General features: G+C 41.6%; 1 protein-coding gene across 3 annotated transcripts in view; it reads right to left on the bottom strand.

Moving 5' to 3' along the window:
• The window catches only part of FGGY (FGGY carbohydrate kinase domain containing), a 459,128-nt gene that overhangs the window by 128,675 nt on the left and 303,206 nt on the right, over positions 1–27,247 (bottom strand). For all 3 annotated transcript variants that reach the window (XM_004607300.2, XM_055140354.1, XM_055140355.1), the window contains 2 exons: positions 20,206–20,313; positions 3,123–3,184 (listed from right to left, as the gene is read on the bottom strand). In XM_004607300.2, the coding sequence (XP_004607357.2) occupies positions 3,123–3,184; positions 20,206–20,313 (170 nt within the window). The remainder of the gene's footprint in view (positions 1–3,122; positions 3,185–20,205; positions 20,314–27,247) is intronic.

Genomic DNA, 27,247 nt, shown 5'->3' on the forward strand with positions numbered 1-27,247 from the left:
GCATATCGAATATGCCATGGGTAGCTTGCCAGGCTCTGCCTTGCAGGCGCGATACTCTCAGTAGCTTGCCGGGCTCTCCCAGAGGGACAGAGAAGTACTAGCAATCATCAAAATCACAATAATAAGAGTAATGGTAGTAGGCGTAGTTTATCAGTTGTCGTATAGTTTACAATAGATTGTCTTACAATACAGTACAATATATAGTGAGGCTATACCAGTACACTACCTCAATAAATTAAAAGTAAATTCTTGGCGGTGTCCAGAGTTGGTTCTTTCATCACTAAAACCCCATGCTCTGATGAAGAAACTAAGAATCCCATTGTGGTCGGATGTGAGGAAGCACTGTTGGAGCTGGCAATGGAATCTAGATTTCTAAATTCCAAAGAGTCTTTTTATGGCTTAGAGATTTATAAATTCTGGATCCTTTAAAAACCATGAGCACCATCATGTTCCTCCTTCGTGAAAATAGATTCAGAAGGATATAAGCAACAAAACTGCACACAGTTAAGGGTTCTTTACTGATCTGAAATTAGGTACCTCTAATAGAGATTATGAATTTCCCTGTACCAACTTTTCTTCTAGTTGGAAAGATATTTGGTCCCCTGGTGGTAATGACAATGAAACAAAAGACTCCTGGAGGACTTGTCTATATGACAGGTCTCAAGTTCAGGGTCTGTCTTGATCTTCCTCCCCAGACACCGATGATATAAGGTTTATATGCGCAAACTGTATACATTCCATGCTTATATACTCAGACTACGTATATACTCTGTACAAATGGCTTCTTCCAGCTCAAATAAAAGTCCCTTGTGGAGTGGAATATAAAAAAGGTGACAACAATCACAGCCATGAACAGCCTCTCTCAGTTCCTCAGCACCCAGGGCACCATGACATTTTATCTCTTGTTGCCAACTACTTTTACAGTTTATTAATTTATGCAACAACACTGTAAGGTATTTGCTACTGTTACTTTCTTTTACAGTGAATTCCTAAGGCACAAGAGGTCAAGTTAATGGCCCTGATAATTTAGCTCTGATAATTTAGCTCCACACTCAGTGGTACTAACTTTCATCTGAGACTATCCGTGAAGTAAAAGCTGGAAACGTGGGCTTCATAGTTTTCTTAAAAAGATCAAAATTTATCATTACTTTATGAGAAAGCTTAAAAAACTAGATTTCAGCGTGAAGGGATTTTAGATTGACATATGCATTGCAAAATCAGTACATACACTTGTTTTATATACAGCATCAAAGAAATGAATTAGCTGGAGACTTAGTTGAATGTTGACAGATTTCCTACACTCATATCCTTTTTCTGATGTGGCAGTGGACTTAGTGGTGAGCGAGAATTGATATGTCACTGTCTTAACATATCTATCCTTTCCTCTGTTTTTTTATTTCTTTTATCATCTACTTAAAAAAAATGGGAGACATTACTGGTGCCCGCTCGAGCAAATCGATGAGCAACGGGATGACAGTGATACAGTGATCTACTTAGATTGGAGCCATATTATCTGTCACTGTCACTGTCATCCCATTGCTCATCAATTTGCTCGAGTGGGCACCAGATTAAGCTGTTGAAAGATTGTGAAGGATGACTCTTTTGATCTTAGACAATTTCTTTTTAGAAATTTGTGATGCCTTCTGGTACCACAAAATGTATTTGCCTTTACAATGGTCATTTTCCAAAAAAGTCCTGGTGACTGTTACTAAGAAAATGGCATGTGGGGAATTCAGAAACCCGTATCTGGGTGTTGGATGGCACACCTTGCTATCAGGATGCTTCTGCTTCAGATCATTTCAAACAGAGTGAGGCAGGTGCATGGGAATATAGCTACATGGACACACAGATGCACATGTTCAAATACATTTTCAATTATTATTGCATGGTGCAAATATTAAAATAGTCCCAATTTCTATCTAGGGGTGTTGAGTTCAATCAAAACTTTCCCTTTAGTTGGCTCTCACTATTCACAGCATATTAATTTACTCAACTGACTATAGTCTCCACATAAACAACTTCCTGAACAGCTAACCCATACATACAGCTATGAAAAATAAATTTATTAGTGTAATGTTTCTGTGTCGTCAATTTTACCTTTTATCATACAGCAGACTGCCAAAATATCCTTTCCCCAAGTTCTCTAGGTGCATTCTTTTCTTCCCTGAACCTCCTTTAGTGAGATTATGATATTCAGTATGAATGCAAGGGCTTCGTTCTCTGCTTCTTTGTATTTACTGTTGCCTCCCCCCACCCCCACCCTGACACATCCTGGTATATAACTATTTTTCTATTATTACTCTGGCAGAATTCAGGTCATCCAGAGAAAAGTTGCTACCTCCTACTGAGCTGTCCTCATTCCTTTGCTTTCTATGCCATTCTTACTTACCCTCGACAGGTAACCAGTTGCTCAGTTTCTGGCTGAACCTTCTTGTACTCCTTTTGCAGAAATGAATACACACACAGATATTTTCTTTCTTTTCTTTTCTTTTTTTTTTCTTTTTGGGTCACACCTGGTGATGCACAGGGGTTACTCCTGGCTCTGCATTCAGGAATTACTCCTGGCAGTACTCAGGGGACCATATGGGATGCTGGGAATCGAACCCAGGTTGGCCTCGTGCAAGGCAAATGCCCTACCCACTATGCTATCACTCCAGCCCCAGATATTTTCTTATATGGCCTCTTTTTACACTAAATAGACTGTCTTTTAAACACTTTTTGATCTCCACCCTCCCTTTGCCCACCAACAATATGTGCTGGGAATAATTCCATATCAATTATTACCCACCATTTAATATAGAAAGTTTAAAAAGTTTGAAGGTCAACCAAGATCAGATATCCAGTTAAAAAAAAAAAAAAGCAATTTGGCAATTTGACCTCTTCTATCTCAGAGCTTCTAATTTTGTGTGATGGCATGTCCTTGAAGAATTTTTAGTTCCCCTGAGTTTTCCTACATAATTTTGGAAATTCATTGATGTACGTCATGTATCATAGGAAGGATTGTCTTATAACTCAGCATTGTTATGCATTTTCATTGCCAACAGGACCTGAAAACCACACAGCTGAATGCCTTCCATTCGGTCACACGCGACAAGTTCTATGAGAAGACAGAGAACAATTACCTGGCAGCGGCCTTGGCTTGTAATTCAGGGAAGGCAGCATGGCCCTGCACTATGTGGTCTATCTGAAAAATAAAAGAGAGAGGATCATTATGTAGCTACTCAAATCTATGCCCAAATGGGAAAAAGACATGAAAATATTGGTTTCTTTCATTCTGGGCTCAGAGAATCAGAGAATAGCAAATGTCTGGCTTGGTTTAACCAGGGCCAACCTCTGGGATTTGTAGCACTGTAATCCCATTGTTCATCGATTTGCTCGAGCGGGCACCAGTAACGTCGCCATTGTGTGACTTATCGTTACTATCTTTGGCATATCGAATACGCCACAAGTAGCTTGCCAGGCTCTGCTGTGCAGGCGGGATACTCTCGGTAGCTTGCCAGGTTCTCTGAGAGGGATGGAGGAGAACCCAGGTTGGCCTTGTGCAAGGCAAACGCCCTACCCACTGTGCTATCGAAGAAGCTGAAAGCGAAATGTAGCAGGATGGGAACTTCCCAGGCTGAGCTGGAAGCTGCAGGGAGTATCAAGTCCAAGAGTGAGGAATGGGAAGGAGAGGTAACCCAAGGTAAAATGTTGTGGGGGGGAGGGAAGGGAGAGCGAAGGGGGAACTTGAGTGTTAAACGCACTGTCCTCTGGATCACGCCATTTCCCTATCCTAATCCAGGCAGTTACCCTGGGGCAATGCCAGACCTTGAATTACTCAACACATTTTACTAATGGATAAGTTGAGTGAAAGAGACTCAGGAGGAGGAAGACCCAGTTAAAATAAAAATAAAATAGAGCACTTCACAGCTGTAGAAAACCCTCTCTGGCTGAAAGTTATCCCACCGGGAAACTGGGACACAGCTCTCCAAGGACAGAAATGTAGGAGCGATGTGGACAATCACCTCCTCGTGTGAAATCTCATGCATTGGATACGGTCCTTAATCCACCTGGCAGCCCTAAATAAAATAACGTTACATACTGCAGGGAGAGCTATGTTTCTGCGTGCTGTTTCTGTTTGCTAAGACAACCAACAGTGCGCCTGAGGCCTTGAACTTCATCTGTGTGTTCTCTCAATGTTTACATGAATCTCTAGGACCCTACACCCCCCCCCCCTCCACTCCATCCAACCGACTATTCCGACCCACTTATTTTCCAAGGATGAACTCTGTCTGGTTATTTTGGCCTCATGGAGACTGGTCCTTCCAGCATGCTGCTGAGAGTAGGGGTTATGTAAAGAGGAAGAGAATTTATTCTGAAGCCAGAGTGAAGTTAAGAACAAATGAAAAGAAGGATGAATGAGGAGGAAGGAGAGAGACAAGGGATTTTGAAAGTGAGGACTTAATAACTGTACTGAACTGAAAGGCAAAGGAAGTTACTTTGGAGGAGAGAGTGTGAGAAATTAAGGAGGATTGGGTTGTTGGGGTAGAGACGGTGGTGATGAGACACTGCACTGCACTGCAGTCATCCCCTTGCTCATCGATTTGCTCGAGCGGGCACCAGTAATGTCTGCATTGTGAGACTTGTTGCTACTGTTTTTGGCATATCGAATACACCACAAGGAGCTTGCCAGGCTGTGCCGTGCGGGTGGGATACTCTTGGTAGTTTGCGGGGCTCTCTGAGAGGGACAGAGGAATTGAACCCGGGTCGGCTGCACGCAAGGCAAATGCCTACCCGCTGTGCTATCACTCCCACAGAGAGCAGAAATGTGTGTGTGTATATGTATGTATGTGTGTGTGTTTTACTCTAAAACTCATCATGTTCTTTTATAATCAGTTTATTTTTCTAATTTTTTTTTTGAGGGTGGGGGGTGGTCAGCAGTGGTCAGACTTTATTCTTGGCTCTCTGCTCAAGAGTGACCCATGGGGGTGCTCATGGGAACATCTGTGATGCCTGGAAGTACTTACTTAAAAACAAAAACAACAACAACAACAACCTGGCATGTTGTTCTTGCAGTTAATCTCTCTATGTTCTATCCTTGAATGTACTGCACACAATATAGAAAAACACAGCATCCCACTAGTGGGTATTTATTCCCCAGTGACCCTACCTGGGTCACCACAAGAGGTTGGCTTCAGAATATACAAATGAGTTAGTCTAACTCCATGACTACTTTCTTACTTTCCCCATCTACTCAGACTTTTGCCCTGAGCACTGGAAGCTATAGGAGTAAGCAGAATACAAACTATTTGAGGGAGATACAAAACATTTTCTGGGCAGAGTATGATCTTCAGGATGACATACACACCTAGATTCAAGGCCGAGGCCATGCGATAACATATAATCAGAATTGGAATCTTTCATTTATCAATTTATTTCCTTGTGTAAGATGTTTCAAAAAGTTCTTATTAAGATCCCATGATTTACAAAACGGTTCATGGTAGAGTTGTCTCAGGTATACAATATTCCAACACCAATCCCACCAGCAATGTCCCTTCTCCTCTACCAGTGTCTCCAGGTTCCCTGCCACCCCTACCTGGCCCTTTGGCAGGCAAGTAACACATTTATTTCAGATTGCTTGCTCCAATAAAACTTAAAAGAACTAGCAAATGGAATTATTAGAAAACAAATCAACAAGAATCAACTTGTAAACAAATAGTTGATTGCTATGATTTTAATCTATGTAAATAAAATAAAATAATTTAATAAAATAGCATATACTGTCTATTCTCATTTATGGAACTGAATTTTCACCTCTTGCATCTAAAATATATTGCATTAAATTTTGTTTTGTATTTGGATATTACTGCAGTAATCATCATCACTTTCCTGTCATAAAAGAAGCCTTTTCATTGGCCACCGTGGCAGGCAGATAACAAATTTCATATTACTTGGTCCAAAAGCACTTAAAAGAATGGCAAATAGGATGATCAGAAAATAAATCAATAACTCAATTCATGATGATTAATTACTATATGTTTATTAATTATTTATAACCTTTCTTAATCTAGTAGAGGACAACAATATGGATTCTTCCTTTTAAAGGAGGTATCTTCACTGGGGAAAGGGGAGACATTAGACCAGAATGAGGGTACAGGGAATTAAGGTCCTCGGCTTGCATGGTGCTGACTCCAGTTTTTTGAACCAAACTTCAAGCACAGAGATGAGAGAAGCCCCCAAGGAGTACCAGGTGTGGTTCATAATCAACATAAAAACAAAACCAAAATGGAAGCCGAAGTATATAGTGAGAGTAGTATCTGACTGAAAAATTGATTTTACTTGAGTCATACAATTTTTTTTTTCCAACAGACCAATAATTTGGTCTAGTGAGATGGTATAGGGGTTCAGACACCATCTTTGCACTAAGCCAACTCTAACTCAATTCCAGAGAGTGGAGTGTTTCCTAAGCTCATCCAGGAGTGATCCCTGAGCACAGAGGCAGATACAAGCTCTGAGTACTGAAACCCCTTTCCATAAAAAAAAAAAAAAAAAAAAAAAAATTAAGGCTGGAACAATAGTTTAGTAGGTAAGGTGCATTACGTGCCACCAACCTGGGGCCAATGCCCAGCACCTGTCTGGTACCCTGGGCAGGAGTGACGCCTGAATGAAAGGCTAGGAGTAAATCCCAAGTATTGCCAGGGTGGCCCCAAAACCTAAATTATTTTCAAACGAACCAATCTTTGAAAACCAGGAGATTTCACTTAAAATCCAGACACCTGACTTCTCATAAGGAGTGGCAAATGTAAAACCCTGGGTTCTCCATAACCATCTACAGCAAGAGTCAGCTGGCATTGAGTGGTGACAGAGCTCTCGGCCAGCCTGTCCCTCCAGCTTGTAAGAGACTCCTCCAGACTCGATTCTTCCCTAAGACAGACATTGTATTTCATCTATGTACTGTCATGACTGAACCCTTGTTTTAGTTTTAGTAGAAGTCCATATCTCTATACCTTCTCTCCCTGTGTCAGTCTAGAGATAATGTGAAATTCAGTGCGAGAATGCTGAGTGGTTAAAAGAAAACTTCAGGGCTGGAGATAATAGAGTGCTTAGGGTGCACGCCTACCAGGAGCCTGGCATGGGTTTAATTCCCAGTACCACGTGGCTCCCTGAGCATAGATGGGTATACAAATCTTAGAGGCTCTCCAATACTATTGGGTATAGCCCTGGAGGTCCCCAGCATCACCAGTGTGGCCTGAGTGTCCCCAGAACTATAGGACCCTAAGAGCTTCCCATCCTTGGACCTTTGCTTTGAACTGTCCTGCAGGGCTGAGAATCTCCAGTGCCAGTCCCCTAAAGGAAAGTTCTCTGTGCAAGGAAAATTGTATTTCTCGGTCTCGTCTGCTTTTTCACTTGTGTCCTCTCTTTGACTCCCTCGGGCATTTTGCTTTTGACAGAGAAAACACAGACAAGGAATCCCGAGACCTAAGTGTCGTTTGGTTCAGTACGACCTTGAACAAACCACTGCTGGTTCTCCAAGGCATTTCCTATGTTAGTATAACAAATGGCCATGTGCTTATAAAATTAGGCAAAGTAAGACACTGCCTGAGATACTCAACTATTTGCAGTGTGTGCACAGGCTATGAAAACACAGTCAAAATCAAACTTAGAATTTGCCAACTTTAGATGCTATGATCATCTTTATAAGACAGTGTTATTTTGCTGAACAAGGATATTTTTCTGTGTTAAAATCGGTCTTGGGGCTGGAGCAATAGCACAGTGGGTAGGGCGTTTGTCTTGCACGCGGCCGACCTGGGTTCGATCCCCAGCATCCCATATGGTCCCCTGAGCATTGCCAGGAGTAATTCCTGAGTGCAAAGCCAGGAGTAACCCTTGTGCATTGCCAGTGTTGCAAAAAAAAAAAAAAAAAACGCAAAAAAATCAGTCTTATACATGCCTTGAGACTGTCTTTTAATTTGTTTTGAAAACAGAGTAAATAAATTATGAGGCTCAGATAAATGTTCATCATTTGTCATAATCAAACTTTTCTCCATCTATGTTTACCTATAACAACACTCTTTTCATGTAAACTTCCAACTCTTAAATTACCTGTCTTATCTCAGGTGATATGTTTTCACTTACCTCAAACTGAAAAACATTTGCCTGATTTCTCCCAGTTTTAAAATTCTAATGAAAGAAAGCTCCAGACTATTTATTTTATGCAGCAATAAAGGATGGTGTATTTCAAAGCTGAACAGTTTCTAAAAACAAAATTCCTGAAAGAAAATATAAAGGATTTTCCCCTTTACTTCAATCACTGTCACTGTCATCCCACCTGGGTTCGATACTCTCAGTAGCTTGCCGGGCTCTCCGAGAGGGGCAGAGGAATCAAACTTGGGTCAGCCGCGTGAAAGGCGAACGCCCAACTGCTGTGCTATCTCTCCAGCCCCATAGAACAACTTCACTTCATCTCTCAAACAGAGATAATTAATTCTAGTCACCATCCAATTAGCTTTGTGCATGTTTACAGTTTGTGAATTGGTTTACTTATTCATAAAACTAAAGTGACATATGGTTATCCTGTGCTGGACTTAATGCTGATAATTTAGGTGACAAAGATGGATACAAGTTGCTTGGCCTATTTGGGGGAAAAGAGATACACTGATAATAACAATAATAAACTGGTAATGTCCTTGTTAATTGAACATTACCATGTTCTAGTCATAATAAATTAGCACAGTGAATTCAGTAGCACTGAGAAAGATGTTTTTTGAAAAAGAAATACATGGAGATTATATTTTATTTAAATACAGGGCCAGTCAACAAACACAAATAATAATTAAAGAGAGTGACTTGTACTTTGAGGAAAATAAGTAGGTGGCTGTAATAGGAAAGCTAATTCTAGAAACAGAAAACCTGAGGTCAGAGATGAAAAAAAAAAACCTCAAATAACAAAAATTAAACCCCAAAATTTTTAAGCAAAGAGAATACCAGGTGCAAATATCATATATCAGGAAAATGCTTCATATATCCCAGGAACTAACAGGAGTCCAGAAAGACTAGACTGAAGGAGGAAAATTGTGTAACATGAGGATACAGAGGCAGGAAGTGGAGCAAATGCACCAGGCCATGGTAAAGGCTTTGGATTTTATTTGAAGTAAATTGGAAAAATACAGTATGGTTTTAATAAGGGAGTAAATTAATCCTGTTTACTTTGAAATAAATGATGCAGCTGTTCCATTTCTTTCAATAGCTTCAGAACTCACTTCTCTGACAAAAAAATAAATTATAACTGCTCACCAAAGCACACCCGATAATTGTGTGAACACACTTAAAAGTGACCCCAAATAGATAGAAGATGAAAGGAGGAGATTCAAGAATATAAGAAGAGCCAAAACAACAAATCACTAAGTGTGTTTCCTGACTTTACTGATTTTCTCCAAGGGTAGGCCCCAGTAAGTGCTATGCAAGTTAGCTAACAACTGATATTGAATTATACAGTCTTTCTGGTTACAAAATGAGAGATCAGAGGACTGGAGAGATAACTCAATGGGCTGGAGCTCATGGATTGAATAAAGAATCCTTGAGCACTGCCAGAAATGACTTTTCAGCACTGAGACAAAAGTAGCTCCTGAATATTATTGCCAGGGGTGGCCGAAAACATGGGGGGGGGGGCGGGAAGGAAATAAATAAAAAGAAAAAAACCAGAAGTGATAGGTGAAAGGTCAAGATGTGACCACAAATTATGGAACATATGAATAAAACAGAAAGAGATGATCCATAATTACAATAAAGCCACTTAATGAACAATGGTCTTGGGAGGACACAACTTACAGAATTAGAGAGAAGACTGTCAAAGTGGAATACGAATCTGAAGGATGTAGTCTCACCACTGATACACAGAAAATAGCAAAGAAACATAAACTAATAAACAATTTTCAATTCTACTGTCAATAATCATACACTGAACACAAGGTAAAGCAATACAAATGATGGTTGAGAAGGTGGAGTGACAATAAATCGGTAGGGAGGGTGTTTGCCTTGTATGCGGCCCACCCGGGTTTGATCCCTGACACCCATATGGTTTCCGGAGCTCACCAGAAGTGATCCCTGAGTGCAGAACCCTGAGCACCACTGGGTCTGGCTCAAGACCCCCCACCTCCCCTGAAAAGTGACGGTTGATTTCTTAAAGGAAAGAATGGTGCCAGAATATACTGATGTTCTCAGTTAGAATATACAGCATCAGATACTGATACTGATGCCACTCAGTCTCCCAAGGTGACAGCTAGCCCCTCTCGGGAGTGGGTTGCTGGAATAATTGGGGCAGGGGCATTAGTACCTTTAGGTGAAACTGGGGAACACTTTTTTTGTTTGTTGAAAATGGTAGATTTCCAGGGAAGCACTGAGTAGTTGCTTTTTTTTTTTTTAATTGAGGTGTGGTAATACATCAGGAAACGTCTGCTTTTAAGTAGCACTGTAGGGGCCGGGGCCGGAGCGATAGCACAGCGGGTAGGGCGTTTGCCTTGCACGCGGCCGACCTGGGTTCAATCCCTGGCATCCCATATGGTCCCCCAAGCACCGCCAGGAGTAATTCCTGAGTGCAAAGCCAGGAGTAATCCCTGAGCATCGCTGGGTGTGACCCAAAAAGAAAAAAAAGTAGCACTGTAGCACTGTCAGCCCGTTGCTCATCGATTTCCTCGAGTGGGCACCAGTAATATCTCCATTGTGAGACTTGTTGTTACTGTTTTTGGCAAATTGAATATGCCATCGGTAGCTTGCCAGGCTCTGCCTTGTGGATGGGCTACTCTCAGTAGCTTGCTAGGCTCTCTGAGAGGGACGGAGGAATTGAACGTGGGTTGGCCACATGCAAGGCAAACGCTCTACCCGCTGTCAAAAAAACAAAACCTGTCAATCATGATTTTGAAATTGAGCAAGCATACCTTCCAAGAAGATTATAAAATGAAGCTCTTTGTGTGTGTGTGTGTGTGTGTGTGTGTGTGTGTGTGTGTGTATACACTGCCAATAGACTTAGAAGAAATCAAGAAATTCTATGGGGTTGAAGAGAAGTAACATAAAGAAACTTAAAAGTCTGGAAGGAAATAAAAATGGTGAATTGGCAGGTAGATACAAAATGAATCATGTTTTACTTCTCATAAAACATACATATTTGTTATGGACTGTGTTCTCTAGAAGTTCAAATCTTAAAGCTATAACCCCCACTGTTGACTATATGTGCAGACTGGAACTTTATGGAGGTAATTAAAATTAAGTGAGGTCATTACGGTGGGTCTCTAATCTGATGGAATTGTTTTCCTTGTAAGACGATTGGACACCAGAGCTCGCTGGTGTGAGAAAAGGCTGTATGAGGCCACTGACAATGCTCTGCCGAGTAACTAATTTTCCACATCTTGGTCTGGTGCTTTTAGACACTAGAACTATGAGAAAATAGATGCCCAAGATTAGTGTAATTCCTAAAACGTTCCTTTAAAATAATGCAAAAATATAGTACTCCAACAGCAATAGAAAAGTTTAAGCAGCATTCTTACATGTTTAAAACAGTCAATAAGCCAAACAAAGCATAACTGGATAAACAGAAAGGAAAAACAGGAGCAGCTATACAAAAATGAAAAACAAAACGGAAGATGAATTTATCTCTAGGTTAAACATAGACCCTAAAATCTTCAAGGGCCAGAGCAATAGTATAGGAGGAAGGGTGACTACCTTGAATGTAGCTGACCCAGGTTTGATCCCCAGCACCCCAGAGGGCCCTCTGAGTCCCCCAGGAATGATCCCTGAGTGCACAGCCAGAAGTAAGCCCTGAACATCGAAGGGTATGGCCCCCAAATAAAACAAAACAAAATACAAATAAATAAATAAATGAAACACTCTAAGTAAATATCAGACATGGACAGTACCACCTAAAAAGCAAGACCCAAAGCTGAAGAGAGTACAGTGGGCAGGGTGCTTGCTCTGAATGGAGCTGACAGGAGTGTGATCCCCTGCACCCTATATGGTACCCTGAGCACCAGTACAAGTGATCCCTGAGTATGGAGCCTGGAGTAAGCCCTGTGCACTTCCAGGTATAAACCAAAAACAAAAAATAAAATTTTAAAAATAAATATCTTCTATCAGTGGGGTCAGGCATTAATGGTCAGAGAGCTAGTACATCAGGTAGGGCACTTGTCTTGCATGAGGCTGACCCGAGTTCAATCCCCAGAACCCTATACTGTTCCCAGAGCCCCACCAGGAATGATTCCTGAGTGCAGAGCTAGGAGTAAGCTTTGTGCATTGCTGGCTGTGCCCCCCAAACCCACTTAAGTGAGTAAAGATGGTATGCATTTTAAAAAAATAATTAATTAAAAATAATAAATAATAAATTAAAAGACCCAAAAATGTTGCATAGGAAAGAAGCACTGTACAGAGTCTAGCGCAAAGATAACAGCAGCTAGGCAATTGGTACAATCGGTAGTAAAGTAAGGAAAAATAGAGGGATTTGTAAAAGACATTTTTCAGTTAGAATCAACTGTATTTTCTGATAGATTAGATATGGGTAGAGAAGGCAAAGGAGAAGTCAAATTCTAATCTTCATTTTCTGGCTTTAATAAAATTATAAATGATGGGACTGTTTGTCTAGATGAAGACAAATAATAGAGGATCCATTTACAGAGTATATCGGTTACTATAAATGGAAGACTGGGAGTGATACCTGACTCTTTCCTCCCCTCGTGTCCCTGATGCTGAATCCACCTCCTCTATTGGTAGTTACAATGCCTTTCAAAGACGTTGACCTCTCTCTTTATGCACACTCACATCTAATCCGTCAGGAAATCCTTTTGGGTCTACTTTCAAAATATAGCCAAATTCTGGCATCTTTTTATGAGCTTTACTAAAATCCTCTTCCTCCTCTCTCTGCCGGCTGACTGCAACACCCTCTATCTGATCTCCCTTCCTCTCTCCTCTGTACTCCCCATGCACCCCCTAATCTATTCCTAACAAAAGGAGTGACCTATTAAATCTAATAGGACCTATTAGGTCCTATTAAATCTCTCTTGATGTCAACAGGCTCCAGTAAAGTCCCATTTCACCCAGAGTGAAAGGCAACATTCTCAGAGTGTGTGTTTGAGCAATGACACGGTGCCATCACCTTGTTGAATGGATCCTGTGACTTGATGTCTGGCTGATTGCACTCCATCCATAGCAGTAATAAATACCTAGACAGGAAACTTCTACAGGATTTTTGAACTGACTATTCCCTTCCTTGGCCACGTTCTTTCCCAAGCTTTCCAAATGGCTACTTTCCTTCTTTGTTATTTCTTTAAAGGCCCAAATCAATAAAGTTTATCCTTACTGCCCTTTTTTCCTAAAAACTTCAAACCATGAATCCAACACCAGATGCCTATTCTATTATTTTCCAACAAGCCATCCCTCAAGATGCTTTATAATTTTATTTATTATGCTTTTTCTGTCTCCTCTTGTTAGAGTATAAGCTTGAGAAGGGGCAAGACTTGGAGGAGGGACAGGGTCTGATTGATCGCCTTTTCCTTCCTCAGAAGACTACCTTGAACATCACTCTAAAGGCTTTAGACTCCTTTCTGCAGGTAATGGAAAACAGGAAAGAGAGAGATGCCACATCTCTGGTTTAGAAAGATTGCTTTGGCTGCACGTTTTAGAGAGGGTGTTAGGGACTGAATGCTTGGGGCTCCCCAGGCCCCAAACTCACATGTTGAATCCTAACGACCGATGTCCCAGCCTTAGGTGGTGGGGCTGTACAATCCTTATAAGTGGGATTAGTGTCCTTCTAGGAATCAGAGACAGGTGTTCTCCCTTCCGTCATATGAAGAGAGATGAAGGCGACCTTCTGTGATTGGGAAGAGAGTGTGCGCTGGAACCTCTCCTTGCTGGCATCTGTCTGTGAACCTCCAGCTCCTAGATATAAGTTGTTCACATGCCACCAGCATGGAATACTGTTACAACAGTTCAGAGGGACTCAGACAGGGGGTTTAGAAGGGGAAGATTAAGAGCAAAAAGATGATGAGGAAGCTGTGCAGGAATTCAGAGACAATAAAAACAAAATCTGAAAAGCTGGACAGGAGAAAGAAAAGGATTGCCATTTGTTAATGTTAAGTTGGTCACTGCTACCCACGAGGTCTTTTCAACTCGCTAATGTGCAATGCAGGGGACACACCCAGGTGCAGGCATAACCCAGACAATATTAACACACACATTTTCTCTGGGCTGGAATGATAGCACAGCAGGTAGGGAGTTTGCCTTGCATGCGGCCGACCCAGGTTCAATTCCTCCGCCCCTCTTGGAGAGCCCAGCAAGCTACTCAGAGTATCTCGTCCGCATGGCAAAGCCTGGCAAGCTACCCGTGATGTATTCGATATGCCAAAAACAGTTACAAGTCTCACAATTTGTTATGAGACTTTACTGGTGCCCACTCGAGCAAATCGATGAACAACAGGACAACAGTGCTACATTTTCTCTGGTGACCTAACAAACCCTGGAGGCTGTATTTGCTTCAATATATCTTAACAAGAAAGTCACATGAACTGACAAAGACTTTTTCTCCTGTGAGTATCCCAGAGAATCATAAGAAATACAGCTCCGTTAAAAGATCACTTGACTTGTATCATTTGTCATCCTGTTAATCTTCGATTTGCTTGAGCGGGCTCCAGTAATGTCTCCATTCATCCTTGTCGCGTGCTAGCGTAGCCCAATGATATTTGCTTGCTTCAGGAACAGGAAGTGCCTAAGTGCCTTAAACTGTTCATTCAGGGATTTGACGAAGAAGTCTGACCCTCTCCGTTGGTGAGCGGCCACACAGTCTTTTGACATACCGTGCAATCCAGTTGGTAACAGCTCTAGTCCAGCAGTCATCTCTGAATCACATTACGTGTCCAGCCCATCTGATTTTTGATGCCTTGGCAAACGAGACAGTGTCCCTGATTCTTGACCGTCAACGGAAGTCAGAACTCTGGATTCCTTCTCTCACTTGAGTGAAACGTGATACTCCAAGCATAGCTCTTTTGGTTCCTCTTTGGGATATCCGAATAGTGTTCTCATCCTGTTTTTGTAGGGCCCAGATCTCTGAGGCATATGTTAGTGCAGGAAGAGTGGTGGAGTTGAAAAGATGTGCCCAGAGCCAGAGGTTTTTTGTCCTTTTAACCACTTTTTCGATGCTCTTGAAGGCATTCCACACTGTTCTCTTCCTCCTGTGCAGATCTGACGTCAAGTTGTTCCTCATGTTGAGTTCTCAACCCAGGTACACATAGCTTTGGAGATGTCCGTCCCATTGAGAGCAAATGGAACGTCAGGGACTAGTTTATTTTTCATGAACATTGTTTTGCTGAGATTCAGCTGCAGTCCAACCTTTCCAACATGACATTAAAATATATATCCAGTTTTAGAAAGATGTGGTCTGAATTAGGCTCTCCAGCTTAGACCTACGAGTCTTTGGTTAGGTTGCCTCCACAAAAGTAACATTTATTACACAGACAAGCTGCAAAAATTAGATTAAATAATGAAAAATTTTTCTTACGCGGGACTGTATTGCTATCACTTGTCCTCTAAGTACTGCTTTTGCTGTGCTCCAAAGATTTTGGTAGCTTGTCTCTTCATTATTATTAGTCTCAAGGAAAGTTTTTTATATCTTCCTTGATTTCCCTTTGATTCAGCATTATTTAGCACCATTTGTTAAGTCTCCCAATGTTAAGAGTTTCTTCACATCTTCCTTTTTTTTTTCCGATTTTTTGGGTCACATTCTGCGATGCACAGGGGTTACTCCTGGCGGTGCTCAGGGGACCATAATGGGGTGCTGGGAATTGAACCCGGGTTGGCCGTGTGCAAGGCAAATGCCTTACCCACTGTGCTATTGCTCCAGCCCCTCACATCTTCTTTTTATGGTTAATTTCTATCTCCATGTCTAACCTCACAAGGGAATTCCTAAAATTATTTATCAATTTATTTATGGCTTAGGGGCCAAACCCCGTGGTGTTCAGGTCTTACTACTGGCTCTGATAGGTCTGGTAGGATATTTGGCATGATTCTGATGTTTGTGAACTTATGTAAATTAAACTTATTTTCTAAAATGTGATCTATTCTGGAGAATATTCTGTGTGTACAAGAAAAAAACATATATTCAGGGTTTCTTTTTTTTTTCTTTTTGAGAGGGAAGGTCCTGCATAAATCCATTACTCCCAGCTCTTACTAGTTTCTCATTTAGGGCTCTTGTGTCTTTACTGATATTCTGTGTAGTGGATCTATCCAGTTTTAATAGTGTTGTGATGGAATTCTCATTGCTATTTATAAATGTGTTTCTTTAGGTTTGTGAGCAAAAGTCCTACAAACTTTACTAATCCAATATTTAATGTGTACTAATCCAATATTTAATGTGTACTAATTCAATGTTTAATGTGTATTTATTAACTGGTACTAGGTCTACTGTTCCCTTGATTCACAAATAGTGTGCATCCCTGTCCTAATTAATTTATTTAGATTAAATAAAACTATGCATACACACATATACATATATGTCTGATATAATTTCCATACAGCAAAACTATAAATGTAGCTTGGCAGGTTGATGGGGCAAAATTAACACTTACATAAAAAGAAACAATTGCCATAACTCCTATTGAAAACTATGGAGGACTATTTAAGACCTACCTGATATAAGTATAATGGTTAGAGCTTTCTTTTCCCCATTGGCCTATGTTATTATTTACATTTTTTTTATCCTGAGCCTATGTCTAACCTGTAATTTTTAAGACGTGTTTCCTATAAGCAACAAATGGATGCATATTGTTTTCTGATTCATCCTGCCACTCTGTGCCTTTTAATGGAAGAATTTAGTCCTTTCAGGATATTGCAAGCCTTTGGATTTTTAAGATTTTACTCCATAACCTAGAGGGTCAATCATGCCAATTTTCTATCAAATTAAACGATGTATATATACACATATACAGGTATGCCTGATATAATTTCCGTACAGCAAAACTATAAACGTAGCTTGGCAGGTTGATGGGGCAAAACTAACAATTACATAAAAGGAAACAAGTGCCATTAGTCCTACTGAAAACCATGGAAGACTATTTAAGATTTTATTAATGGCAAAAAAAGGGGTTCCATTTTAAATTTAAATTCAGACTCAGGAAGCAGGCATAACCAATTCTCATCCACAAAGATATGTCATAATGTTTGGGCGAAGGCAGCTTATATCCATAGCAACAAAGCAAACCTTGAGCCAAATACTACGGGAAGCATTTCCAGACTGACACAGATGTTCAATTTGCATACCGAGTCTCTGAAAACCTGTTAATGGACAGCTTCACGACAATGCATCAGGCACAAAGAGTGGTTTACCAGATAATTCTTCTTCTTTTTTAAAGCCCCCCTGATTGTATCATCTCTGCATTCTCTGTCTGCTAATGGTGACTGTACCGTGACACAGGGTTTCAAAGGGCTATAGCTCAATAATAAATTTTCAACGTGACACAGAAAGGGATTGGATATTTACACTGAAAGTTGTGCAAGTGTGTGACGCAGAAGAGGAGACTGGAAAGTCACAGGCACTTTGGGCAAACACTGATGTCTTCTCACTTTCCTAGCACTGGTTGTAAGAGGAAATCACCAAAGCTATTTATTTGATTCTCATTGCTAGGCAGTCAGCCCCTTAAAAATCAGCATCTGATAAGGTCTTGCTAAAGTCATCTAATTCCTCTCTGTAGTCTGGCACAAGAGCAAGGGCACAGAACACGCTCTTTGAGTCCAGCCAGCCATCTACATTTCCACTTACACCGAGAGAGAATTTGAGGCAGCTATGCATAGAATAGCAACGTATTAAGAAAAAGAAAACTGCCGGTTATTATTTGCATGCCTCTCAAGTTTGGGATCAGGTAACTCTTCCTTTGGCTGAACGTTGCAAAGACTTGGTAGGGGAATCAGACCATAACCAGATGATCTCAATAGAACAGAGGAAACGGATGGCTTAGTAAGTGAAGGAGGCCTCCTTTTCCCTTGCCTCCCACATGTACTTCTTCCCAATCCCATCAGTTTCATGACTTCAGTTTTCAATTTTCACAGCCAGAGCTCTCATTTAAGCTCTCATAACTTTGGCTTGTTTGTTTAAGCTTTGGGGACATAGCAGTGTTTAGGGTTTACTGCTGGCAGAGCTTGGGAGATGGCATATCATGCTTGGGACCAAATCCATGCATGACAAGCACCTTACCCACTGCACTATCTCTCCAGGCCTCCCATGATTTCCCCTCACCCCCCAGGATGAATCTAGCAAAACGGATCCATGTCTCCAGTGTTGGCCCGTAGGCTGCTCTCAGTGTTGCTGGCCTGTTTTACAGCCAAGATGATCAAGTCAATTCCTCTTCCAAGTTTTCACTACTTTTTCTTGGTCTACCAGATACAGCTCAAGCCCTTAGTGTGTTTTACAGGGATTCCTTAGCATGTGGTCTCTGCTCAGCTGTCCACCTTTTACTGTGATGTCAGTCTTCAAACAACAGTCTATGCCATATCTAAATGAGCACGCCACTTCCAATCACCCTCAACTGCCTTGTCTGTCATCTACCATTCTCATGCCTTTGTTCCCACGCTAGTCTTCCTATCTAGGAACATGCTGCCACCCTTATTTGTCTGCACTGCCTCTATTAATCTTCTAAGGCTTAGTACAAATGCCTTCTCAAACTCTGCAAGGAGTTTCAACCAAGCATCGTGCCAATTCTTGGACTCTGCACTCTGACTAAAAGAGTCATCTCAGTTCTATGAAAAACTCCTGTCTCTCAGTTCTATGTATCTTCTGGTGTTCTTATCAGACAGCCCCATGAACCCAAAATAATTTTTATCAAGCACTTTCTATGAACAAAGGATACTAAGGTAGTTATAGAAGTAAGGATGATATAACCCTCACATGTAAGGCACCCACAGATTTCTGGAAAAGACAAACTACTATAACAATAATAATGGAACACATTAAGAACTGGAATTGAATCATATAGGACCAGGAAATTGATCAAGGTGATATAAAAGTCTCTAAACAGAAAAAACGGCATACTTATATAGAAGTAAACTCATAAACCAGGGGGAAGCTAGGAACAGAGTCACCAAACCTTAGTGGAAAGTCCAAGGATGAAACCAGAAAATCTAGATCACAAACAGAAGGACATGCCCAGAAAACAATCTTAACTATGTGCCAAGGGCTTTGGAGTCTTGGCTAGAGAACAACATGGCACTATGCATTAAGTAGAATATCCCTCTAATCACTGTGAGAAAAGTGGGTGATACATGACACAGAATCAAAGAGTTGAGTTCTTTGTTATCTGTGCACCAGTTTTTTTTTTTTTTACTTGAATCACCGTGAGATACACAATTGTATATACACACGTTGTTCATGATTGGGTTTCAGTAATACAATGTCCCATCAACCATCACTTCACCAGTGTACAATTCCCATGACCAATGTCCCTAATTCCCCTCCGACCCCTCCCCGAAGCCTACCTCTATGGCAGGTACTTTTCTTCTCCTACCCCCACCTCTCTCTCTCTTCCTCTCTGTCTCTCTCTCTCTCCCCCCTTTTCTTTTGGGCATTACAGTTTGCAACAGAGGTACTGAAAGGTTTGTCACCTTAGCTATCACCAGCACTCAGCTCTTCTCCAAAGTGATCATTTCCCACTACTTTTAGCACAGCGGTCCCCTCTCTATCCTAGCTACCCTCTCCTCACCACCACTTGTGGCAAGCTTCCAACTCGAGCCCATTCTTCCTGGCACTTATTTCCACTGTCTTTGGGTATTAATTTCATACTATGCTTTTTCTAGATCCTACAAATGAGTCTAATCATTCTATGTCTGTCCCTCTCTCTGACTCATTTCACTAAGCATGGTACTCTGGATGTCCATCTATTTATAGGCAAATTTAATGACTTAACTTTTTACTGGTGGCTGCGTAGTATTCCATTGTGTAGATGTACCACAGTTTCTTTAATCCACTCATTTGTTCTCGGGCACGAGGGCTGTTTCCAGATTCTGGCTATTATGAATAGTCTGTTTATCAGTCTTAACTCCTCTGGCAAACAGGACTAGATTTAGCACCCCATGTTGTACCCTAACAAGAAATTAATTCTTCTGATGTAGGAATCGTTCCAGGAATGGACAGAAGGGTCATGGGATAAACATAAATTGAGAGCATGAAATGTTGAAAACCAGATGGAGAAAGTGTCTACTTACCAACTTCCCAGTAACACTCTGACCACCTTCACTCAGCCAGAAGCCAGGAACCATGGCTGAGAAATAAGGGCCCCAGACACCTGGCACAAAAATTGGGTCCTTGCTGATCTGGAAGAGAAGGACAAGTGATTTAAAAACACTTAACTGCCAGGTGAGTATGAGCTTTACCTACCACTTAGGGTTTCTGTAAGCAAGGACTCTGGTTTCCTACTGAATAACTCTGCAGTGGGGATGCCACTCACTTCCCCCCTGAAGAGCTATCACTGGAAACCTTTCTAACAAATTCACATCAATGTCTGAATAGCAAAAGGTATGATTTTTGTAAAGAAACAGCTGAAATATGTTCCTGCAGCCCCCCCCCGAGGTAAAAAGGGCTACAAAAATGCCCCATTCCAACTCTTTCCCATATCTACCTCTCCGATATAGAAATTGCAGCCCCTCATACATGAGTGGGGTGGTCTACTTTCCCACCCCTTGAATGTGGGTCAGCCTTACTGTTTGTTTTGGCCAATAGGATGAGGAGGAAGTGACAACCTGCCAATTTTCCAGGCCAAAGCTCAAGAGGACTGGTTGTTTCTATTTCTCTCCTGGCTCCACTGGCATTGCCCTACTGGCATGCCCAGGGTAGCTTTCTGGATGGAAAGACATGTGCTACAGACCTGAGTCAGCCCAGCTGTCCCATGTGATGTCCCAGATATAGAAGGGAGCCCAAACAAGATCAGCAAATCCTTCTAGTCCACCAGCAGCTGGCAAATACAGATCACCAGCAGCGCCCAGCCAACTGGTAGACCTGTGACTCCAAAGACATTACGTGGCAGACCACTGAGATTTTGGATTTAATTGCTATGCAGCTTTTGTGTAGCAATAGACAAGTGATACATTCCCTTTCTCTACAAATAATTTAAAAGCATGCCCTCTCCCTTTGCGGGGTGATGGGGACACAGATGAGTTAGAGCTCTTCAAGATATTCTCCATCATGGGGGTGGGTGTTCAGATAAGGAATGAATAAACAGAATCAATTTTGTTCCATCAAATGGTTAAAAAGGAGAGAGAGAACAAAAGGGAATGCCCTGCCATAGAGGCAGGGTGGGGTGGGAAGAGGCTGGGATGGGGGGGTGGGAGGGGTGCTGGGGTCATTGGTAGTGGAGAATGGGCACTAGTGGAGGGATGGGTACTTGAGCATTGTATGACTGAAACAGAAGCACAAAACTATGTAAATCTGTAACTGTACCTGCACGGTGATTCATTAATAAAAAAATAATAAATTTTTTAAAAAGATGGTAAAACAAAAACAGCTTTGAAGGGGCTCTAGGATCTAGAGTAACGAGCGATATGGTTAGTAGATGGTTTCCTAGGATATGAAATGGTAAAGTCAAAGAAATGGGTTGCACAGTGCCATATAGGTAAGAAGAAGATGCTTTTTATGGTTTGAAATACTGCAATGGGTTTTGTAGCGCCCATGGAAACCCTGGGAGGAGGAAAGGAAGTCTAGGAGGAGATGATCCAGAACAGGCAGTGGTGGCTCATATATTCAGTCACCTGGAACAGCAGATGCTCTTGTCCATTTATGAAGTAACAGAGTTGTGGAACCACACAACTAAAAGGTGGGGAATAAAAAGGAGTTAGGAGCACCACATCTACTCCTGCATATAAGAAAGCTGGGCAGAGAAAGGATTCAGCTATTCTACAAATATCTATTCAGTCCTTCCTATATGCCCGGTATTACGCTAGTCCACAGTGAAGTGGGTATGATAATTTATTTCTTCACGGAATTTATAGTACAGCCTTTAAGCATAGGAACAAACACTTAAATATCTAGACCCCAACTACTCTGGTTTCCTTTTTACCAAATCAATGAATTCTCAGCTCAGTCAGATTTCCAAACCCTAAACAAGGAGGGGACCAAGAGAGGCAATTCACACACTTAGATGGCCTCAAATGAAGGGAATATGAAAAAAGAGACATTTGGTAGCTAAAGTAGGAACTCCTGTCTGAGATACAAGAGATCAGTAAGAGAAAACACTTTGGTTTGCACTGACACTCTCATTCACCCCTTTATTGGTGGAATAAACTTTTTTCCTGAGTTCCTGCTCTGTGTCCAGTCTGGGTCTACCACCAGTAATCAACAGGAAACAAGAGCAGAGTTCCATTCTCAGGGGAAATGTAGTCTGGAGAGAGGCAGGCTATGGGCCATCATCCAGATTTGGCCAAGATATTTGAAGTTTCGGTACTATAAGCTCTATGCCCTGCAACATTCCTCACTCCCTAGGCTAGGTGGGACAATGGCGCACCCCCGACTATATTAATCATATCACCATGGAAGAGAATTCAAAGGCATCATTAGAGCATATAAATCAGGTACCTAATCTAGATAAGTGAAGTAATACCTGAATTAAGGTATAACTAACAGAAATTATTCAGGTGGATGTGAGTATATGTTTCTAGATGTCGCTGTGAATATACGTGTGTAAGTACATACATGCACATATCCCACAATACTAGAGTGTGGGCATGTGTGAACGCACACATGTGTGCATATGCAGGCTATATGTAAGTCTATGTATGATTGTCTGTGTGCATATAAGATATGGACAATAGTCTATCCAGAATGAACTCATACTACATACTACACATACTACATACTACACATACTACATAGATCTCACTTTTGTGGCTTTATCTTTGCCAGTAAAAAGTCATATCACATGACAACACATGATATAATAACCCTAAAATATACCCCCAGAACTGCTTCAGGGTGAAAAAAATTAGTCCATGTTCTCAGCCATATAGGACCTAGGTTGTAACAGGCAGATGGGACACCTATCAAAGTAAGGGAAGTAATTTCCTCTCATGTCTCACATCTTTCTCTTCAACCCTATTTGACAGATTAGCTTTAGAAACAATTTAATGCAAAACCACACTCTCAACAAGTGAGGTGAGTTATGCATCTAGGCAGATGAGGACATCAAACTCCATGATTTGCTTTTGTTTTTAATGTGTGAACATAAACTGGAGCCTCAACATCATCCTCCCTCTTCCCCCTTGCCCCCCACTGCTTCCTCTCCTATGGCTCTGCTTCATACTTTAGGGATATTGCTGGTTCTGTTACAGCAGCTGAACTCCTACAGATTAGGGCTCACTGCTCAGAAATATGAGGTAAAGGCTCTGCCTGGGTCTGTTTAGGGGGAAAAAAAATCAGGTTGACTTGTGCTCACTCATTTGGGATGGTTCATACTTCTCATCAGCCATTCCTAGTAAAGCAAGAAACAAAGGCACAGAAATATGTTTCATGGAGCCATTGCAATGATTTCCAAACTCTGCTCTTGGATAAAAAGAGTAATTGTTTTGAAAGAAAGAAAAGAGAGGAGGAGGAGGAAAGAGAGGCAGCGTGATAGAAAGAAGCAGGGAGGGATAGATACTGGTGCTTAAATGTGTGTTTCAGTCTCTGGCAATAAACCAAAATATTTATAATTATTTCTGTGAGAGATCTTTCCATGACAATGGCAATGCCAGCCTGGGGGCTGTGCCTTTCACCGCACCAAAGCAAGACAGGTGTCTATACAGGACGCTGGCTTTCCAGCTGGCAGCAGCAGACACAGCTCGGATTGACCAGTGCATACAAAGGTCTCATACCCAAAACAGAACAGGATGAAATCACTTGACTCTCAAAGCGTTTCCAAGAGAATATGCTAACATTTTCCATTTTTCTCTGGTACAAATGTGTGAACTAAGGCAGAGTCTGTTCAGTAACAAGCACAGGGTAATAAAATTACAAAGCAGCCCGGACCTGCTGACTCTGTTTTTGTCTACCAAAGCATGGTCTTGATTTTAAGATATCACTGTTCCTTTTTATTATTTTTTTAAAAAAATTGTATAAAAGCACCGTGATTGACAAAGTTATTCATAGTTGAGTTTGAGGCACCCAACGTTCTAGCACCAATCCCAACAACAATGTCAACTTCCCACCAGCAATGTCTCCAGTCCCCTCCCACCCTGCCAGCCTGTCACCTTGATATTTCAAAGTTTTGCTGCTATTGTTTGGATCTCATGTTTTCAGTGTTGCTGACTCTGAGGCCTGGACATAGAGCTATACGCTCCTCTACACCACCCATGTACCAGAGGTCCTTGGTCCCTGCTCTCTGTTACTTCCGGCCCATATCGTCTTACGTCTTCACTTGATTTCTTTCTGTCTCTGTTCTTCTCCCTATACTTAGGGGTCAGGGTGATCGAGGCATCCCCTCTTTAATACCTTACATTTCCTAATCTAGTTATTTTATAACCACAGATAAGTGAGATCATCTTGTGTGTCCTTCTGTTTCTGGCTTACTTCACTTAACATACAATATCATAGTTTCTTTGGCTCCTTCATTTACATCCAAGGACAGAAAGCAAAGATTACTAGAGTTTGTTCACTTATTCTGAACCAACCCCTAGTCCCTGATGATAAGTAGGTTAGAGATATGCTTCTCAACCTTTTCCCTACTGTGGTCTCCTCCTGACCTTATTTCTTTCCTGTGGTGTCTTTGTCCTAAGACTGGCTCATTAGTCTCTTGCCGTGGCCCCCATTTCAACTGTGACCAACATGGAAAATCCAGGGAGCTTGAGGGAGGGTTTATGGGCCTTCAGTTGAGAAATGTGTATTAGACAATCTTCCTTCTACTGATACACTTGGGAAGAGGAGACGAGGAAGTGGCTGAATCAAGGGCCTGATCCCACCACTAAGTGCCAAATTCTAGCCTTACACAAGGTCATCGTAGCCAAGACGACCTTAGGCAAGGTCATCTTCCTGAGTCTTAGTTTCCTCAGTTTCACTGTGGGTGGTGTGATATGAATGTTGGAGGGTTTGGGGGAAGATAAAACAAGTAGTCACATATAAACAGCTTATTGTATGCTGAATGCCAAGGAAATGACAGCTTTCCCTGAAATGAGGCTTGGGTGAGGGAATATTCAGGAGACGGGGTTGTGTGATCACAGCCCAAAGTAACTATGCCTGGAAGCCTCAGGAATCATCTTTGGTCTTCTTTAGTCAACAGTCTTCACAGAAGAGGCTACTGAAGTGAAGCTTATTTCCAGATGGGATTATCTTGGATGGGCTGCTCTGAATAAAGGCGTTTCGAGTCACATTCAAAATAACTTCAAAAGTTCGAACAATAAGTACTGTAACAATGATTAATGATTACTGAAGCATATAGTTAAAACTTAGCACTTAAAAAGAACTAGCAATATCAGCTTTCATGATAATTTTTTTCCCCTGGGTGGGGCTTACAGGAGAATTCAATTTCATACTGTTTAAACTAAACCTAGACAACTTGACACCCGACAGCATTCTTTAACTGTGAGTGATATAAAGTTACAAAAAGCCATGATTAAACAAAGCTTTTGTTGCAACCTATATCCTAAGCACCGAGATCAGCCACAAGGTTGTAAAAATAACCCAGCAAAATAACAGTAAGAACAAATAAAACTCCTTTCCTCAAGGAGTTCCTAGCCTGTGTAGGCCCAGGGCTGGAAATGAAAAAAAAAAAAGCAAAACAAAACTGATAGCAAAACATGCAAAGGGTTTTAGTAAGACAAAAGAGCAAAGGGCGGTAGCCCAAATGGCCCGGGGGCTGGAACTAGCACTTTCTAGTGTTGGACCCATAGAAGCAGGCCTTGAAGGAGAAACGTGCACTTCCTTCGGCTGAGTACGGGCTTTCCAGACCTGGGGCTGTGAGGCCATGCCCTGAGTCAGGAAGCTGTACAAGTGTTTATATGGGCAAGAGAATGAAAAATACTGCACTTACTGGTGGGGGTGGGGATACTTGGGTGTCCTGTGGTGCTGCGCTCAAGGGCTACCACTGGCTCTGTGCTCAGAAATGATTCCTGGTGGTGCTCGAAGGACCATATGTGGTGCCAGGGTTCAAACCAGGGCTGGTCACATGCAAATCAAGCACTAGCCCCCCTGTGCTATCTTTTGATCTACAGTTCTGCATTTTCTTTAGATACAAGGCAAGTCTCTTAAAATCTGTGCTATCTCAGTGGTCTAATTTTACTTAAAAAATAGGTCTCATCGTGGGGCTGGAGTGATAGAACAGCGGGTAGGGTGTTTGCCTTGCACGAGGCCGACCCAGGTTTGATTCCCAGCATCCCATATGGTCCCTTGAGTACTGCTAGGAGTTAATTTCTGAGTCATGAGCCAGGAGTAAGCCCTGTGCATCGCCAGATATGACCCAAAAAGCAAAAAAAAAAAAAAAAAAAAAAAAAAAAGGCCTCACCATTTCAGGAGTTAAATTTTTAGAAAGTTGTGACTAAGAAAAAGCCTCAGTGAAAACCATCCTTAATGCCTAGTAGGAATAATGAGGAACCAATAACAGAACATAAGACGAACTAGAAGAGAAAATAAATAAATCAGTAATTGATAATAGTTATTATGGATGTATTACATATCAAACTCTTCCAGGCTCTGAATAGACTTTATTACAAACAAAACAAAACAACACAAAACAACCAAAAAATATTTACAGCCCAGATAGCAAGTCCAAAGATCATAAATGGGAGGCATAAACTCGCCTGCTGTCTCTCTCTCAGGGTGACATGGTCAGGTGGAATGCTCATGACAGCGCAGAGGTAGAGGTCCGACTGGAATCTCCCATTCAATAAACTGAAACAGCAGGCGATCAGGCACTCAGACAACAGAAGATGGACTAAGTATAGGGTCCAAGCAGGTTCCAAGCTATGAATCACCATCTTACTTTCCTCTCTACACTTGACATTTTTCATGTATAAAACAAGCAGACTGGACTATGTTTACTGTCTCTTGCCTTTGAGAGTCTCCAAGATTCCATGGTTGAGGCTGAGTTATTTTCCTCTAGCCAGTCAATCAGAATGCTCCAGTAAGCTATTTCCACTTGGCCCCTACATACCCCTACATCTGCTGTATCATCAAATGGAGCCTCACCATGTACCCACCTTGCTCTAAAACATCACTGATCTCAAACAGGGAAGGGACCACCAAGTAAAGAATACTCGTAGGGCCCGCTCAGGAGGAAGATGTGTGCTG

The sequence above is a fragment of the Sorex araneus genome, chromosome 5 (genome assembly GCF_027595985.1).
Source record: "Sorex araneus isolate mSorAra2 chromosome 5, mSorAra2.pri, whole genome shotgun sequence".
NCBI lineage: Eukaryota > Metazoa > Chordata > Mammalia > Eulipotyphla > Soricidae > Sorex > Sorex araneus.